Here is an 18,271-nt window from a genome sequence, read left to right as displayed (position 1 = left end):
GTGTAACTCAAACTCGTGTATTTTTCGCGCCAAGCTTGATTCCCTGCACACGATTGCGACGTCGCGTCGACGGTTTTCAAGATATGTGTGCCCGAGCCGTGAATGTGTCTGTGCAGCGCAGTGCTCTGTTTCTCATCCCGGGGATACTCGTCGCTGTGACTACTACTGTATCCTTGCAGCACCATTCCTATACTAAGTTCTTGTCCCGGGGGATATAAATTCCATTCCTTTTCTCGCCAAAGCTCTCTTTGCTCTCTCTCTCTCTCCCTCTCTTTTGGGCGAGAGAGCAAAAGGGAGAAGTTTTTGAAGTAGTAGTGTGAGCGAGCGAGAGAGAGAGAGAAAGTAAGAGGAACCGTTAAACCGAGTGCATACACGCCAGCTACGCTCCACACGCGCGTGAGAAAGGAGGCTGCGCGAAATTTCTCTGTATGTGTGTCTAAGATGTAGCTGCGTGTATGTGTGTACGTGTGAGCAGATAAGAAGCAGACCGCAAGAAGCAGCAAAACCAGCATCGAACGCTCGAGTCTTCCTTGGCTTTCCTCCTCCTTTCTCTCTCTTTCGCTAGCTCTTGACTCATATAATTTATTACGATTCGATGCTTTAGCTTCAGCAGCGGCGGCGGTAGCGGCAGCAACACACGGCTAGGAAAGAGCTTCGCTGCCACAACCATCGCTACGTCAAAAGATAAGGATGCGAAGAAAGAGGAAGAATGAGAGAGAGACAGAGAAACACAAAGATGGAGTAGGTTTCGGCGAAGCACGACTGCAGCTTTTCGACACACTAATACTGTGTGTTTTTTCCATCGTTCGGCTTGCTTTTTTTCTTCGCTCTCGCTTCGCGGTTCATAATAAAAAATACGAGCTTCCGAGGCGATGACCCTGAAATGGAATTTTTCGTACATACCCATTGGAAACTTCGCTCTCTCCGCTAGCTGTACGTCTATATATATTGTAGAATTGATGAGTTTGCTCGTTCTTTGTACATATAGATATGTACGGTATAGACAAACTAGCAACGGCGGGCAACCACACAACCGAGAAAAAGCCAAAATAGACAAAAAAAGAAAGAAGTACGGCTTTTTCGGACTAGGTTGAATTTTTATGCGTCGCCGAGAGAAGCGATCCGTTTGTCATGCTTGATTAAGCAATCGCTCTATATATGTATGTGTGCGCACGCGAATCGTTGAAGATATCGCTTTTCTTGCTCTTTCATAACTGTGGCATAGTGCATATAGAAGGCTCAGGCGTGTACTTTTATGGACCGAACGCTCAATTGAAATACTTTTTTCACGTGCACGAGCGCTTGTATTATATATACACGTATGTGTCAAATCGAATCGCGTCGCCTCGCGCGTCAAACGCTTTTCTTTTTCTTCGAACGTGGCTGCGGGTAGCTGCAGATTGATCGATGTTGCTCGATTTTCGCCACGATTCGCGTAAATCTCATATACAGCAGCCGATGCCTGCGTAGATGTTATTTATTGCTCGCAACTAGCGCGAGCGTATACATATACTTCTAGACTCATTTATTAACATGTCATTATACACCTATAGAACTACACATATAGAAATATACTCATAAAATATACCCTGAAAGTAATGTTAATCTTAGAAGGGTTTTTTAGAAGAGTAAAATATTGTCGCTGATTGGATCAACTTTTGAGCTTGCATGAGCACAAATTGGTTTTGTTTTTTTGCAATTATGTTTCATTGTTTTTGTTGATTGAAAAGTTGAAAACATTGAAAAGTCTAAGCGAATAAGCCCTACACTCATTTTCATCATTGAATAATAATAAAAGCTGAGTCCAGAGCACAGCAGCGACTGACAGTACCAAGTTCATAACAGGGAAAGAGAGTTTACTAGACTCCTTACCCAAATTATCACAGTTTATATCGTGTCCCATAGTACTAGATTGGTTTAACCACAGAGTGCTGTGGTGTGAGTGATATGGGTTGGCGAAAGAAACCTATCACCTGCTCACCTTGCCCACTGCGGTTATAGGAAAGAGACTTAAATGGATATGGCAGTAATTCCCGCGTTTTGAGGACATTAGAGGTATCACAGTATGATAGTATGGACAAAAATCCTTTGGTCGGAATAAAATTAAAGTATGGACTACAATTGACCCGGAGTCCACCCGCTACGAAGAGCCATTCATTCATCATTATTGGAGAAATAAAAATATATGCATTTTGAGGTGAAAATTGATTCTGTAACCACAATCCACTAAGATTATTATAATATTGAAGGTTTTTTTACCATAATATTTTTCACTGCGTACAAACAAAATTTCCAGAAGCTTGTAATATCAACGCGCCAATCCGATCAACGAAATTAATCGTTTTTTTTATTATTGTCAATTTGTATCCGATCCGAACGCGATTTCTCTTACGACTAAATGTCCCCAAACACATAAAGACAACCGTATAATATGTATCACGAATGTTCGATACATAAATTTCAATGTAACAAAAGACGATGTGCGCAGCTCGAAATGAAATTGATAAAGGCGAAGTATAAATAAAATTCGAGCTTTTATCCACATTTGTGCTGGCATTGTTCGTCTTGTATTTTTTTATATATATATGATCTGTACGCGAACACGTTGGAATGCAAAGCCTTAAAAAATGTTTCAAGCTCGAGTGCTCTCATATAGCGCGCTCGATCCCGCACGCAAGCCAGAGAGCTACGTTTCCCTTTTTTATTGGCTGTCTTCGTCTTTATTAGATTTGTATTTTATACAGCTCCATAAAACCGCAGATTTGACTTATACACCGCGTGCGCTCGCGTAGCACATATAGGACGTATGATGTACATGTAGAGGTGTGTGCGTATGACGACTGCGCCATAAATACGCTTATTCGCTTAGACAAAAATATACAATCTTTTTATGAAGTGCTTGGAGAGCCAAAATACTCATTCGAATACGTGAGATTATTATTCATTTTCTATTTTTCTTTTTTCTTTCTATTACTTTTGTATTTCAATTTCATATTAATAATTTCTTAATGAAAAACTTAATGGCGCAAGCTCATGCTTCATTAGTGGGTAAGTGTACACCTTCCCGCGTTTGTACGTGTGTGCCTGTGTATACCTACTAGGCATGCCAGATTAACATATTTTATTATCCAAGGGATAAACTTGGCAACGCACTCGCGTAGCGGCAGCGTTATAGAGAGTCATAGTGCCATCATAATGTAAGCTGCACAACAGCGCGCAACGACAAAACCTCAAGGGATGCATCTCGCAAACTACGTTGAACATCCACGCAGAGCATCGATCAATACGTCCTACATTATGGAATTTTTCTCGTGCCTTGCCCGAAGTCGACTGCGAGGACTGCTCCTCGCTATCTCTCTCTCACTCTCTCTAATCAAGCCTAATTCAACCTGCAAGCACGCGCAGTTGTATAATATACATATGGTCAAGGGACAGCTGTGGTCGGCTTGTCCTCCCGAGCCCGTGTACGAATATAGATAAAATATTCTGCCGTGCGTTTCCGTATACATGCATCGAAGAGCTGCACCGCTGCAGCCGCCGTTACTGCAGCTTCAAAGAGAGCTCCGGCTATTGCGCGACGCACTCGCTGCTGTTTCTGACCGAAAACTGCGGCTTGCGCCGTGCAGTAGCCTTGTGGTCTTGTTAACTCTCCCGCACGAACATGCGACTAAATTGCTCGTGAATTCCATCTCTCTCGCTCGCTCGCTTGTCCGCTCCCTCTCTCTCCTTTTACTCGTCCAACGCCTCTCGATGCCGTGCCACGCTGCGGCAGAGCCGGCGGGACTCGAGGCTACTAGCCAGGGGCCAGGCCAGAGCGAATTGCAGCAGGAAGCCGATAAAAAAGCATAAATATATACGAGCGGAAAGTTACGCAGGCACGCGTGCACCGGCTGTACGAGCTTTTTCTCCTTTTTTTTGGCTCTTCCTTTTTTTGTTATTGTGGTTGTAGTACGTGTGTGCGTCAAAGATGATGGTAGACTAGTACAGCGAACGGCGAGGCCAAAGTGACTAACGCATACACACGCGCACACGAACGAGTTTCTCTTATAAATTTTTTCCTTTTTTTCTGCTAGACTTACGCTTGGCATGACGGTGCGCGCGTTATATATAATATATGGGGTAGAGGAAAATCGATGGACTAGAGATCAAATAAACTGGAGCTCCCTCATCTATCTTTAAGTAGTCAAAGAGGCTTTTTCACCCATCCCGTCTTTTTTCATTTAATTTTCATTCTCTCTCTCTCTCTCTCTCTCTCTCTTTCCCGCATATTTCAGGCAGATATGTACGTACGCGATGATTGTTTTACGGCAGGCTACTGCAACGTGCGCTGATCACGATCTTTTGTCAATTTTTAAGTCAGTCAAGCCTTGTGCCTGGGCCTGTATTAAAAGCGAAAACGAGAATGTGGCATGGAGGGCGGCTTAACAATGTCAATTACGCTCCCCTCTCTCCTTCCATATTCAAGAAATTACACGCACACGCGCACATATAGGCGCAAATATAACGCATATATCTCTCCAATATGTATACATGACTGTAGCGCATGTGTAAACATCGCGAGCGCGCATATATAAATAATGATACGTTGGCATTAATGAAATTGAGGTCAACTTTATACTCGTAGAGCGCGCGAATAGCGCATTTCTGGGTGTGCGTGTACATGTGCAGTACGCGCGGCTCGTGTCGAAGCGAAATTGCCGCGTGCAGTGAATTAAAATTTTCGAAATTACATACATGCGCTAAAAGTAGTCTTTTGCAATTTTTTTGGTTTTTTGACCATTTTTTTTTTTTCATTTCCTTACTAAACTTGTACCTTTATTATTTTTTTTTATTGACAATAAATTTAAGACCGATGATGCATGATTTGCACACGTAAAAGATAAACGTATAAGAAAAGAAAATTGCTGCTCAATAATTTCTATTTGACCTTACCTCTTTATCGCCAAGCTCCGATACTCTGCAGTGTAAAAAAGCCGTTTGACCGACAGCGATTGTAACGTTGCGTGCGACGTTCGTGTCGAATTGTGGCCGACCGCCGCCTCCAATTTTTGCACTCGTCAAGGCTGACGCTACGGCGCCACTACCACTTTTTCCGTCGATCAACACCCTATGATTTTGCTCCAGCGTGCCTGCAATCAAACGAAGCAAAGAAAAAATGTTAATTGAGAAATAGTGACTGTGGTTCGTTGGACGTCGAGTACGTGAGGGTTATTGAGTTGGTTGTATTAACCTGATTCAAAAAATTTTTTCTCGAATTTGCAAATTTTTTTTATTTTATATTTCTGCCTACGTATGTATATAGCTATAATAATTCAAAGTTATATGTTTTGTAATCACAAATTTTGGAAATAATAAATAATATCTTGTAATTTTACCACTCATTTTCTTACTTAAAAAGACTGGAGTATTATTACATGCTTTGAGTATTACGTTTACTCCTTTGCTATTCGTTTCGTACACGCAGCATAAACCTGGATGTTGACTCCTAGTATCGTAAGAAGTTTCGCATCTGCAATATGAAAGTTCTGTATTTCACTATTTTTCGCTCTTTAATCATAGCACAGCAGCAGCTATGGATTCTCTGTTTCGTACACATATATATTTACATACGCAAAAGTGCATATGTATACACACGCACATACACTTACACGTACGGGCGCACGCACACACATGCCTGATTCGTAGAAACCTCTAACATCTGCCGTCGTTGTTGCTGCTGCTCGCAGCGCTGCCGGTGTAAAATGGAAAAAAGACGTCAGATTTGCTCAATCGTATGAAATATATCATCAATATTGTGAACGCATGTACAGTATTTACAAATCAAATATTTATTCTCGTTTGAACATGTGTACGAACGGAATAAAAAAAAAGGGAAAAAATATTCTCTCGTGGAGGCATAAACTCTTTTATGCCGCTGCGTTTTACGCGTTGTCGTTGTATATTTCATTATATAATTAAATGTATTCATAATGTTAAATTACAAAAATGGCAACACGAGTTTTACAGCTATGAAGAAAAAAGAGGAATATAGAGGGAAAAATTACTATGTTATGTAGAGCATTCCATTTCAATAATTAAAATGAAAAATTATTTTCATAATTTATCATCAAGGGCCGAAACTCGGTGCGTACGCAGCATCTTTACAAATTTATAGTTATACGTGTAACGAGAATCATTCAAATCGAAAATCAGTCCGGAAAATTTCGGGAACCGCGAGAATACGCGTATCTGTGCACAGCTGCGCTCAGCAATAAGCACTCACACACGCGCGCGCAAGCTTCGTATTCGTATAGTTGATGACAAAAAGGCATAAATTTTGGATTCAGTCCATCGGCAAATGACTATTACATGCGAATACGTACTCGTGTGTGCGTGTGTATGTAACTCCACCTCTATACATGGCAGAATAGATTGTTTATATAGTCCATTCGCGTTTTCAAACAAATGAATCGCTAATACCAAAATCAATAAAACGCAATCCTCTCGATAAACACATAGATCGTAATACGTATACGCGCTGCTGCCGCGGTCGATCGCGGAATATCGCGCGATGCGATGCTAGCCAGTAGCGTCCTATACAGCACATTGGCACGACAGGAAATATATACGGCCACCGCATGCATTTATACGCACTTATATATAGCGCATGCACGCCGAGAGCAGAAGCAACTCTAGCTGCCAAATTGAACGAGAGAGAGAGAGAGAGAGAGCGTATGTGTGCGAATACATGGACGGCAAACGCACGTGTAAAGCCCAATGCGTGGGTCGCAGTATAACGGAGGCAGCTGCCAAGTACAATATCATCCCACCTACTCCTCCCCAACCGAAGTATATACCTATATACAATAAAATCGGAATCAAATTGAGCTTGCAACGCATCTCACTCCCTCGGCTTATTATAGTATTCCGGGTCCGCAGGCGCGATGCGCGCGCGAAGCCATGTGCGGACGATAAACGCTTATATGGGGTTGTATACAGTCGCGAACGTTAGACGTTAATATCACCAACTGCAGCCGCAGCAGCACCAGTAGTAGAAATGCGCTCGGAGCTCTAGTCCGCGCGTGTAATTGGCGCGACTCATCGTCCGTATAACGCAGCAGTTAGAGCATAATAAGCGTTTAGCTGCTGCCATGCGAGCCCCAACAGAAACCGATATTGCTAAAATCTCATTATAAGCGTTTGGCGAATTCTATACCGCATTCGCACTATACAGACACGTATACATTGTGTATATAAAATGTATACGTATAAAGTGTATTACAATCCTGAGCTTGCAGTCGTGCGATCGACGCGAACCCTCGCCCCTGGACCTCCGCAAGCGCGCACGTTTATATACCCGATAAATCCTCGCTAGAGCATCCCGAGCCGCCACGATGATTACTTGCGCAGTTGCGCATCGAGCCACATTATATAGCCACGTTAAATCTAGCTTTAATTTAGAGATGTTAATTGGAGACTTTGCTCGCTTAATCGAGTGTAAACAATTGGCTTCGAGTCTCTCCCTCTCCACTAACTCTAATACATGGAAATCTTCTGGGCAAGTTTATAACATCGAGCTTGCACACTTGCTCCGATTAATGCGTATACGTTCAACTTGTAAGTCGATCGCAAGTTTTAATATATCGATCGAATTCAAGGGTGAGCGCAATAAAAAATCAAGTCAATAAAAAGTCATTGAAAGTGTGAAGTTAATGACGTTCAAAGAATTATAACGATCACTTTTTTTAGGAGAAACTTAATTGTCTCTAGTTTTTATTAAATAGTGTATACAGGATATTTTATGAAAAAAACTGATCTCTGCAAAATTCAAAAGAATGCATGAAAATTCTTTCGTACATAAGTTACATAAATAAATCGAAACCGAAGGTGGAGCATTAATATAACGGGTAAAAATACAAAATTAATTGTTACTGTAAAACAAAATTGTAAATTAACAACTGGGTCATTATAAGTAACCTGAAATTACGGAACCACTCAGGCTTTGAAATTAAAATAATATACCATAATTTTTGTTTTTTACCCTTCTTAAGTTCCACGCAATTGGTTGGAACTTTCATTTTATTCAAGTTGAAACTTATTAATTATTCGTACAAATAAATTAATTATTTCTGCTCTAGGTTAAAATTTCTTCGTCGTTGCTCCAAAAATGTTGCAGCAGGCAACTTTTACGTTTGACGTTATTATCATTACAGAAAACACTGAGCAGTTCACGCGTCGTCGTATGCGAGTGTGTCATTGGTAAAAGTTTTAATGAAAAAAGTCGGGTGCAACGCGAGAACACGATATTGGTGTGCAATAAACAACTAACCTGTTAAGTTTATAATTTCAAAATATCATATACTCTGAGAAACGCTTTGCGTTAACTAATTTAATTTTCCCTGGGCATCAGTCATTGCGCGCAGCGACAACAACTATATGTCGCATTACTTATAGTTGCAAGTCGAATTTGATATAAAACATATTGAAAAATATGAAAATACTCTATTTTAATAATGAAAAATTTCTCTTTGCACCGCGTGCTCGACTTTTGGTAGCTGAAAATAGAGAAAAAAAATAAAAGGCCAACACAGCCACGATGGTGCAGGTGCGTGTGTCATCGCGCGCTGCAGTGCATAATGAAATTCTTTAAATTGAAAATTTTCACAACTCACTTTCTCTGTGCACTGGGGGGTGGGCGCACCTCGAAAATCCATTTAAATAAATCTTCAGTTTAAGATCGTGAAAGTTGGCATTGTTAAAAGTTTTTCTATACCCGAGGAGGGATAAAATTATATATAGCCTAGTCGCGCAGCGTCGAAGGCCATAATTCACAAAAAAGGCTTTATGCCGAGCGAGATATTAGATACGAGTTGATCGAGCTTCAGCTCTCTCTCTCTCTCTCTCTCGCTCTATGGATGCTTGTATCGTGTTGCTCCTCTCTCTTCTCTCTTCTCTCTGTGGTGCAGAATGAAAAGCTTTGAAAAGCCCTGGCTCGGAGCGCTATATATACGCGTGTACACCGAGGTATGACAATCTCGCGCGCATGTGGTCTTTTTCAAAGAAAATTTTAAGCGCCGCACGTCGCCTCACCCAAACTTGCGTTAGCTATACTCGTAATAATACCGATAAGTTGGCCTTCTGCTCTTGTACTAGGTGTTAACCCCAAGAATGTATTTTTTTATTCTTCCGCAAGGGATAGAAAAAGGGAAAAGGAAAAAAGAAAAAGAATTCTATGATCGCACAATAGTGTGTGCTGTAAAAATCGATAAATAATCCGCTTTAATTACGAGAAACGCGCTGTATTAGACAGGTTTAAAAAATAAAAGAATTACTCGTTCAGAGGTACTGGTAAAAAAAAGCTGGTAAATTGAATCGAACTCAAATGCGGTTTTCTACTTTTGCGCGCAGGAAGCGCTAAATCCGTCAGACCACAGCGAAAGCTTTGAGCGCGTAAAGGTACGAAAGAAAAAAAAGAAAAAAGGGGCAAAGAACATTTCCCAAAGAACCATTACGCTTTTCCCTAGCTGTTGAGAGTGAGTGGCCTGAAGAGAAAGCGGCGTTAGCGAGCGCGTGGCGAGTACACTATACATATATATATATATAAATATATATATGATATGTACGCTAAAAACCAACTGGGCTGACCCGGGCGAATTGGAATCGGACCGGCTGGCGGGGGGCTACGATCGGGTCTAGCAGTGACAGTAGCAAGGGAGACTGACAATTCGAAATCCGTCGTGTTCTCACATCTAGAGTTTGCGCGCGCGAAAAGCTCTCTCTATTTCTCCTCTCGTCGACGGCTCGGGAGTGTGTGTAAGTATATATGAGAGAAAGTAAATAAAACGAAAGCGAGAAGCGTATCCAGGTACTGTAGGCAGTGTTACGAGTCGCTACTTTTCGTCTACAAATTCGAGTGAGTATGTGGGTGCATATGTGTGCGCCACTACAGTAATAGTTATGCGCCAGTAGTATATCTATACGGCCAAACTAAAACTCATTGAAATTTAATACTCCATTTGAAATTGTAATTCGTTTGTGGCGCAACGAATATCAAATGTATGTATATAAATATTCGCGTCGATAGAGAAAGACGAGATTTGCAGAGAGATCATTCAAACGAATGACTACCGAATAGTGAAGTACGACCTGTGAGAATACACTTTTTATGTGATAAAGTAAGAAATTTTTTAAAGTATTTACAGTACAGAATAGAAAATAATTGCCACGCACCGTTACAAAATTCTTGAAACCCAAAGAGAAAGACAAAGAGAGATTAATGAGAAAACATGTATGCACGTAAACGCCTAATCGATTCACTATCCTACGGGGTTAGAATGCAATCAGAAAGCGGACATTGCGTAATGCTATGGAATTTCCGAGGGCCTTATGTTGTATTACGATTGTCATGATTGATTATTCGAGCGTCAATGAATCGAAACCCGCATGGCTTGAATCGTACGCGGCGCGCAGAGCGTTTGAATTATGTAATCGCCGAGTTACGGACTTACGCATGCACGCGTTAATATATCGAGAGTATGATATGAATTCAAGACATTGCAAAGTGCGTGGAAAATAGTATATTATGATACGTGTGACTTAAGCAGGCCATTATTGCACGGCACGGTTAGCACCCGAGCGAAGCGAGTGCTATAAAAATATTTAAACATCGTGAGACACAATGATTACGATATTCCAAGTTGTGAAGATTGTTCGAAGTCAATGAAGACATTCCAAGTCGTTTTCGAATAGAGAAGTTTATATACGTTCAAGACAGAAAGGACTCCAGATGATCAACAGATTCAATGCACATATAATAATGAAAGTAAGAATGTATATTTTCCCATGTGTGATAGGTAGATGATACACGAATCAGCGAGGGGCGATTCTCGCTCTCTCTCTTTCTCTTTCGAGCCGTATATAAATGGTACGTCGTAACACTTACTTATGTACTTATATACTTGAGTGTGTCATCAAAAGCTTCCTGTCCCGTATTAACTTTTTTCCCAACCCTCCGGACTTTCACGATATTCTTATTTATTTTGTTCGTTCAATATAAATTCACTTAAACTACAAAGCTTAACGATATTATCTTATCATTATCAGGGTAATTGTTCACTTTATAAGTGGAAAGAAGAAAAGTCATCATGTTTTGAAATTATTTTTTTCTAATCACGTGAACACCTTCCATCGATTTGATTTAAACTTAAAAAATCGTTTATTTATCGTTTAAAAATGTATCACAAAGCCGGTAGGAGTTTATAAAATACAAGTAATTGGTCAAAAACGTGAAAAATTTTTGAAAATATCCATTTAATTATTTATCATACTTTCGTTTTTGCCATATTAAGCTAAGCATCTTTCAACCGCTCGTACCTCTTTATTTTCCTGGAAAATGAAATGGTTTTGATGATAATAGTTTTTGTTGAAAATAACAGGAGATTCTTTGAAAAGCTTTTCCGTGTAATATTCTGCCGAAGCGTGCTTAGTTAAAAAAATTTATTTTTCCGCGTGTGCTGCAAAACAACAAGGAAAAAACAATTCAAGTTTGCTGTAAGGTAAATAAATTGAATGAATCAATCATCACTGATAGCTAATTGCAAAAAAATCTTTTTAAGATCGAACGAGTTGAAAATGCAAATTCACTCTTAATGCCTGGTTGAGAATAGAGAGATTGAAAAAATCTATTTTTGAAAAATGTGTGGCAATATTTTCACATTATGCCAGGTGATAGTTATAAACGAAACGATGTTTCACAGCGATGATCTCTCAGTTTTGTAAATGCTCTACTCGATGAAACTATCATTAAGCACTATTTTATCAAACAACAAAGAGATCTACAAAATCAAATTCTGTGAAATTATTTCTTTCGTCATGCTTGGCTCTGAATTGTCAATTTCGAGTAAATAAGCTTAATTTTAATAGACGATTTTCGGTCATCTTCGAATAATACATATAAAGTTTTCCATAATTTTTTTACGATTAGTATGATTTTGGCGTTCGTTACGTAAATGGGCCGAGTGCAGTGAAACACAGCTAAATCAAAGTCAAAACGACAACTCTGGGCAAAAAGTAAAAAAAAAATTGATAAACTACTTTTATTTCCACATGAAAGAAAATAAAAATCAATAGGGTGTGCTCGAAGAGAGGGAAAAAGTAATCGAAGGAAAAATCCTAAAATTAACGCGCTTTACTTCGCCATTATTAGAATAAAAAATCGATGGAAATTCAATGGATCGAAATGCTAAGTAACTTTTTTCCGAATCTCTTTTACCCAAATCTTTGAACATAAAAAGCTCCTCTCTCTCTTTCATAACTATATCGTTTTTTATATGGTACACTTTTTACTGCTGCCAATTTCTCTCTATATCCGAACAAAGTAGGGCGCTTTAACTCCTTGCTGGCAGTTATGTAAAAAGGGAGCTTGGTGCGCTCAGCGGCGTATGAGCCGATTAACGTCATTATATCCAAGCGTTGAGGGTGCAAAAAAAGAAGGGACTGGTAGAAGGAGGAGAAAGAAGCCAATTAATGCCAACAACAAACAAGTTCAAGTGTTGATTCGAAGCCGTGTGCAGTAATGGTAGTAGTGGAGCTGGTTCGAACCTCGAGCTCCGCGTAGTGCTATTCCAAAAATAAATCGTAAAAGTATACAAAAGGTGTATCGTGCAACGTCGACGTTGACGGTGACTCAAGGCAAGAGAGGAAAAGAGAGAGCGAGGGTGAGAAGAAAATTCCAACTACTTGCGAAAAGTAGGCGAAGTCATCGGGTGTTTTCCTGCTTTTGCTCGCTGTATTTGCTCTTGAAATCTCGTGTGTCGTACATCGTGCATCGGCGGATGAACCATTCTAACTCCTACCCTCTTATTTGCCAACGCGTACGGATCTTATTTACAAACATCTTGAGATTGAAGTTAATTTTCTCCTTTTCTTCTAGCTCGGTGTATAGAAGGAAATTAGACGCATGCACGTGTTTAAGCTGTGGTCGAATGCAGCAGCAGCACAGCACACCCCGCATAAATGCGAAATTCTGGGAACCATAGTGCAGGCCCCGAATTCGTATAACATGTTCACTCCACACAGAAGTAAACAGAATTTCCCGCGCTCTAAGACTGCTAAGTTTCCACAGTGTCCAGTACGTCTCTTCATGCCGTACATGTGTGTAAGTAGCAACCATACATGCTAGTGAGCTTGCAAGCTCTGCGGCATGGAATATTTCGTGGATGAGTTTCTCAAGCGCTGCCGGACTTGCTTAATGAAGTTAACGGAGGTACGTGGAGAGTGAACGTGGGTAGTTCACGACGGGGTTGCGACTATGCCAATGGCATGGACTACGTTAGCTACTGCTGCTGCTGCTCTCAAGAGAGCTACGACAGTAATGGAGAATTTGGCAAAGCATCACGGTGCAGACTCGTTAATGGGCTTTGCTGTACCCATTGAAATTGACCGGTGTGTATGTCCACGGTAAGTAATACAAGCTTTAAACGGATTTTACATTTATTAGCCTTAAAATTTCGTATTTTTTTTCGTCAAGACAAAACTATGATTATTCTATTTTATCTAACTGCTAAAAATCACAGAGACTCTGATTGAGCTGGAGCGCAAAAAATATAGTTATATTTGATTAGATTAATGAATATTGGTTTAGACACGTACGTGACTGAACACACCGAAACAATTTGCCCGTGGACAAAGAAAATATAGATAAACGTTGTATCGAATTCGCAAATTTGTTGCATTACTGCAGATAGAGTATTATGCGAGCTAATTGTAAACTACAGTTATATTCAATGTAAATGGATCTCATTTAAATACCAAAACTAAAGGTAATTTGCTTTGACTATTTGCATCAACAAAAAAAACACCAAAAATTGAATTTTCAAATTCCACTGGGAAAATAATGTATGTGTGATTTATTTTTTTTAAAGCTCCCCGAAAACAAAATACTCCCTCGTTGCTGAGAGTTGCAGCGCATCGAGAAACTTTGCCTTCTTGACTCATCTGTAGTTTTCAAGCGTGAACAGTAGCAGCAGCAGCAGCAGCAGCAGCAGCAGCAGCAGCAAGGCAGCTTGCGAAAAGTATTTGAGCAAACTCTTGTGAAACTGTCACATCAAGATCCAATGCGCCGAAAAAGCATATTGAAGGGCGTCGGAGAAGGGGAAATGGTTTTGCTAGAGTAAAATCGTTGGATCAAGCAAAAACAGACAAAACCTCGAGGCCTGCGCCCGACTTTCTCTATATATCATGTACATATATAGTACGACAAGTGATTGTCTTATCTCTCTCTGCCTGTCTCTCCTTCTTTCTCTCTCTCTCTCTCTCTCTCTTATCCTCCCTCGCTGGACTTTCAGCAAAGTTTTATTTTTGTTTTTCCTGGGCCACTTATTCTCAGACTTGATTTACACTTACGAGTTTCACAAAGAAAAAAATTGTGTGATCTAAAATTTCATTAAAAGTATCCTCAAGATATACAAAACAAGAGGCTCCATGGAGCTTTAATATCATAGTATCGAGCAGCAGTTACTATTAAATGCAATCGAGACAAAGCTCACAAATATCTTTTATTGAAGAAAAAATCAGAGCACGAAAAAATCGTGTAAAAGTGCATTAATATAGGATTTACTGAAGCAATTCGAATTAATGAGCAGAAGAGAAAAAGTAGCTGGCAAAAGGCGAGGTTTGCATTAGTTTATGAATAAATCTTTAGGATAAGTCTTTTACACTTATGGAAAAGAAAGAGCAAAAGAAAATAATTTGAATGTTTGCGCTGTATTCGAGTTTCGTATTAATCTCAAAGTGATCCATTTTCACTTTTTTTTTCTTTTAATCCAGCTTTCAATTGTAAAAATATTAAATAGTCTTGATTTCAAATTATGTAATTTGCAAAATTTTGCACTCACGTCATGTTACTCGTTATTACGAGAACAAATTAGTGTCCGGTTCTTTGTACTTAAAATTTCGGACGCGGAATATAATTCTGAAAAAATTTCACAACGTACTCGAAATACGTGTAAAACTCACTGTATTCGCTCTTCTTGCCCTAAATTCACTGCAGTACTGTGTCAGACGCAAATAGTACAAAAAATCTCAAATCCATTAAATCGAAAATTCGAATCTGTCTTCTGTTTAAAAGCCCGTCTACTCGATCGCGTTTAACTTCAAAAAAGCTTGCGTATACACCCCTACACCAGTTTTTCAAGTCCAGCCGAGCTCTACTTCTTTTCATGAAAAAAGCCATCATCATTCTGTACTCTCGCGACCGTAGTGAACAAAAAAAGGGTGAAGAGCCTCGTTACGTATACACTCGCACACTACGATTGGATCTAATATTTATTCTAACGTCAATTTATTCCTTTTGCAGGTGGTTACGATGCTGCCTTGCTGTCACGCGTCAAATGCGCCCCGTGCACGCTAAAAGCCCCTCGTTTTGCCGGTGCGTGCTGCCGCTATTCGGCCAGTGGATTGCAAAAAAATTTTACTCACTTAATCCGTCGATACCAATAACACGCAATATCTTTTCGCGTGCACTAAAAAGTATAAGAAGAGTTGCAGTAGTAATAGTACTGCCGTTATACGTAACCCAGACATGTATATCGGAGAAAATATTTTTTTACTTTGCGACCTACGAGACAAATGCACGGTAATACAATATTAATACCATACCGACAATACGTTGCAGCTTCAACATTTCCTCTTTTCGTCTATCTTTCTCTCCCACGAGTTCAGTCATGTCGAAGTTACATATGCGCTTGTATACGTTTACGTTTTTTTGTTTTTGTTTCCGTGTTATTCGCCGTACGTTTGTATATATGTGTACGGAAAATGGAATAAAACATGATGAAATAAAAGAGCCGTAGAACGTATATATATTTATATATATATATATATGTATAGACTATGAATTGACAAGCGCTAAGTCATATTTCATTTATTTTTCGCATACTTTTTGCCCAATACAGAGAGCGACGAAGCTCTAAGAAATATAAAAACGAGCAATGTTGATGCGCTCGGGTGGAGAGAGAAACGCGTGTAAAGAAACAAAGGAGAGTGGTGGGCGCGAAGATGCAAGACTAGAAGGTGTCGTGTCGTCTTCTTTGACGCGTGAGAAATAGTCTTGCCGCGCGCATCCTGCAGAGAAACTATATATTTTTACGTGAGGAGCACGACTCGAATAATCGCTAACGAAGTCGACGAGTTCTCGCCCTGATTGACCCAACATTTCTCACTCTCTCTCTCTTCCCCTCCACTCGTACAATCTCACAGTTTCCTCTTTTCTCTTGTACATCAGTCACTTCGAACACGGAAAGTTGAGATGAGGATGAAAAATGAAAGAGCAAGAGAGAGGGAGTGAAAAGAAGTTGCATAGAGCAAAAAGAGGAAAAAAATAATAAGTACGAGATATGAATGCCTTGATAAGGAGTATACTCCTGTAAATAATGTCAAAACTTTGGCACGACGAAGTAGACTCTGTAAAAGTAGCCGAGTGAACCTATGTGTAGTATATATAAGTCAGCGTATGCGGCACGCTCAATTAAGCGGACATTTCTGCGAAATTCGTCCGTGGAACTTACCCAATGGCTCCCATATTAGTGAGTAAATGCAGAAAAGTTGACTTTTTACCCTGTGCAACGAGAAATCAGCATCGACCTTTTCGACTCACAAGGAGACCTTCTCACCTTCGGGTCATGGATTTTGCCCAAACTTTTTTTGGTGATTCATGACAGTTAAAAAACATGCCCTGTTATGTTAGTTTATGTGAACATGTCCCAGAAGCCTTACATAAAAAATAAAGGGCCAAATAATAAAAATAAGCGTATATAGTGCAATAAATATTCATTTCCTATCCTCAAACTATTTTTGTCACTTATTTAAATACCTGGTTCTGTTTAAGTACTTGAAGTGTTAAATTAGTTAGTGAAAAGTGTTTTGATAAGAACTTGTCGGATCTCCAGTGCTTGTATTAAAATAATAATTATTTGAAGCGTTTAAGGTCATACGTATTGAAATTAAGCGCTTGATAATTTCATAAATTAAGCAATATTGCAATGTTTTGTGTCATGAGTGAGATCCAACAACTTCTTAACAATGAAATGTAATGTTTTCAAAAACCAGGTGTTTAAAATAAGTGACAAAAATAGTTTGAGGATAGGAAATGAATATTTATTGCACTATATACGCTTATTTTTATTATTTGGACCTTCATTTTTTATCTAAGGCTTCTGGGGCATATTCACATAAACTTATATAACAGGGCATGTTTTCTAACTGTCCTGAATCACCAAAAAAAGTTTGGGCCAAATCCATGACCCGAAGGTGAGAAGGTCTCCATGTCAGTGGCCTGCACTTGCATGTTATTTTATAAAAAAAATTTTTATTTATTTTTATTCTTTCATGTTATTATAGAGAATCGGAGGAAAAACATTTGAGAAAAATAACGAGAATCTAAGCTTTGAAGCTGCATGAGCATTTTTCAGTTAAACGAGTCGAAAATATCATCAAAAGCGATCAATTTTCACGCCAAGACTATATTAATTGCCTGTAATAAAAGACTCATTATTGAAAATCCATTTTTCATGATACAATGTTTATCGTGCAAAATTAAAAGATTAAACGATTTTCCTTGAAATTTCGTTTCCCCAAAGTCTTGCATTTTTTCACATTTATAGAACGCACTTGTTCGTATTTATGAATATTCTATATTACGGAGAGCTTGAACTGTATTTTTTGTGTAACATTATTTGATTATTTGAATTAATAAATTTAAACCTTTAACAGAGATAACTTTTACATCAACATATTTTTTAAATATATTTGCTAGGCATCGAGACAACGTCCGTTCGAGGGACCGTGGGTTCGAATCCTAATGAGGGCATTTGGATTTTTCCAATTGCCATTCGGTGGGATAAGAGCCCAATGTGCTTCGACTGTCTCGGGGCAGGTTTTTCCTGGAACGTGAGTATACTCTCAAGTACATACGCACTGCGGACACTCCCAGGTTTCCCTTGCCCAATAGGTCCTCGGGCCTGATCAAATGCGAGACAGCGGAGAGATGGTAATAGAGTCTCTTTCGCGCACGAGCCAATTCTCCTGCAGGCCTTCTCAGGAAGGAACGATAGAGAGGAAAAAAATTTAGAAACTTTTTATAGTCGTCGGAATGAAAAGTTCATATTATTACATTTTTTAAGTGTGCTTATGAAAAACATTACAAGCTTGAAATGAATGTATTTACTATATAATTATGTTTTGATATTTATTATTTTAAAAAATTTGATTGAATTTTCAAATATTTTTGATTAAT

General features: G+C 39.3%; 1 protein-coding gene across 1 annotated transcript in view; it reads right to left on the bottom strand.

Moving 5' to 3' along the window:
- LOC106649904 (zwei Ig domain protein zig-8-like) overlaps positions 1–18,271 on the bottom strand; it is a 248,372-nt gene that overhangs the window by 189,940 nt on the left and 40,161 nt on the right. Inside the window, exon 2 of the mRNA XM_023461249.1 lies at positions 4,933–5,129. Coding sequence (XP_023317017.1) covers positions 4,933–5,129 — 197 coding nt within the window. The remainder of the gene's footprint in view (positions 1–4,932; positions 5,130–18,271) is intronic.

The sequence above is a fragment of the Trichogramma pretiosum genome, unplaced genomic scaffold (genome assembly GCF_000599845.2).
Source record: "Trichogramma pretiosum strain Unisexual culture from Peru unplaced genomic scaffold, Tpre_2.0 scaffold15, whole genome shotgun sequence".
NCBI classification, from domain to species: domain Eukaryota; kingdom Metazoa; phylum Arthropoda; class Insecta; order Hymenoptera; family Trichogrammatidae; genus Trichogramma; species Trichogramma pretiosum.
The sequence above is the reverse complement of the archived record's forward strand: the minus strand, read 5'-3'. Positions and strand labels throughout refer to the sequence as shown.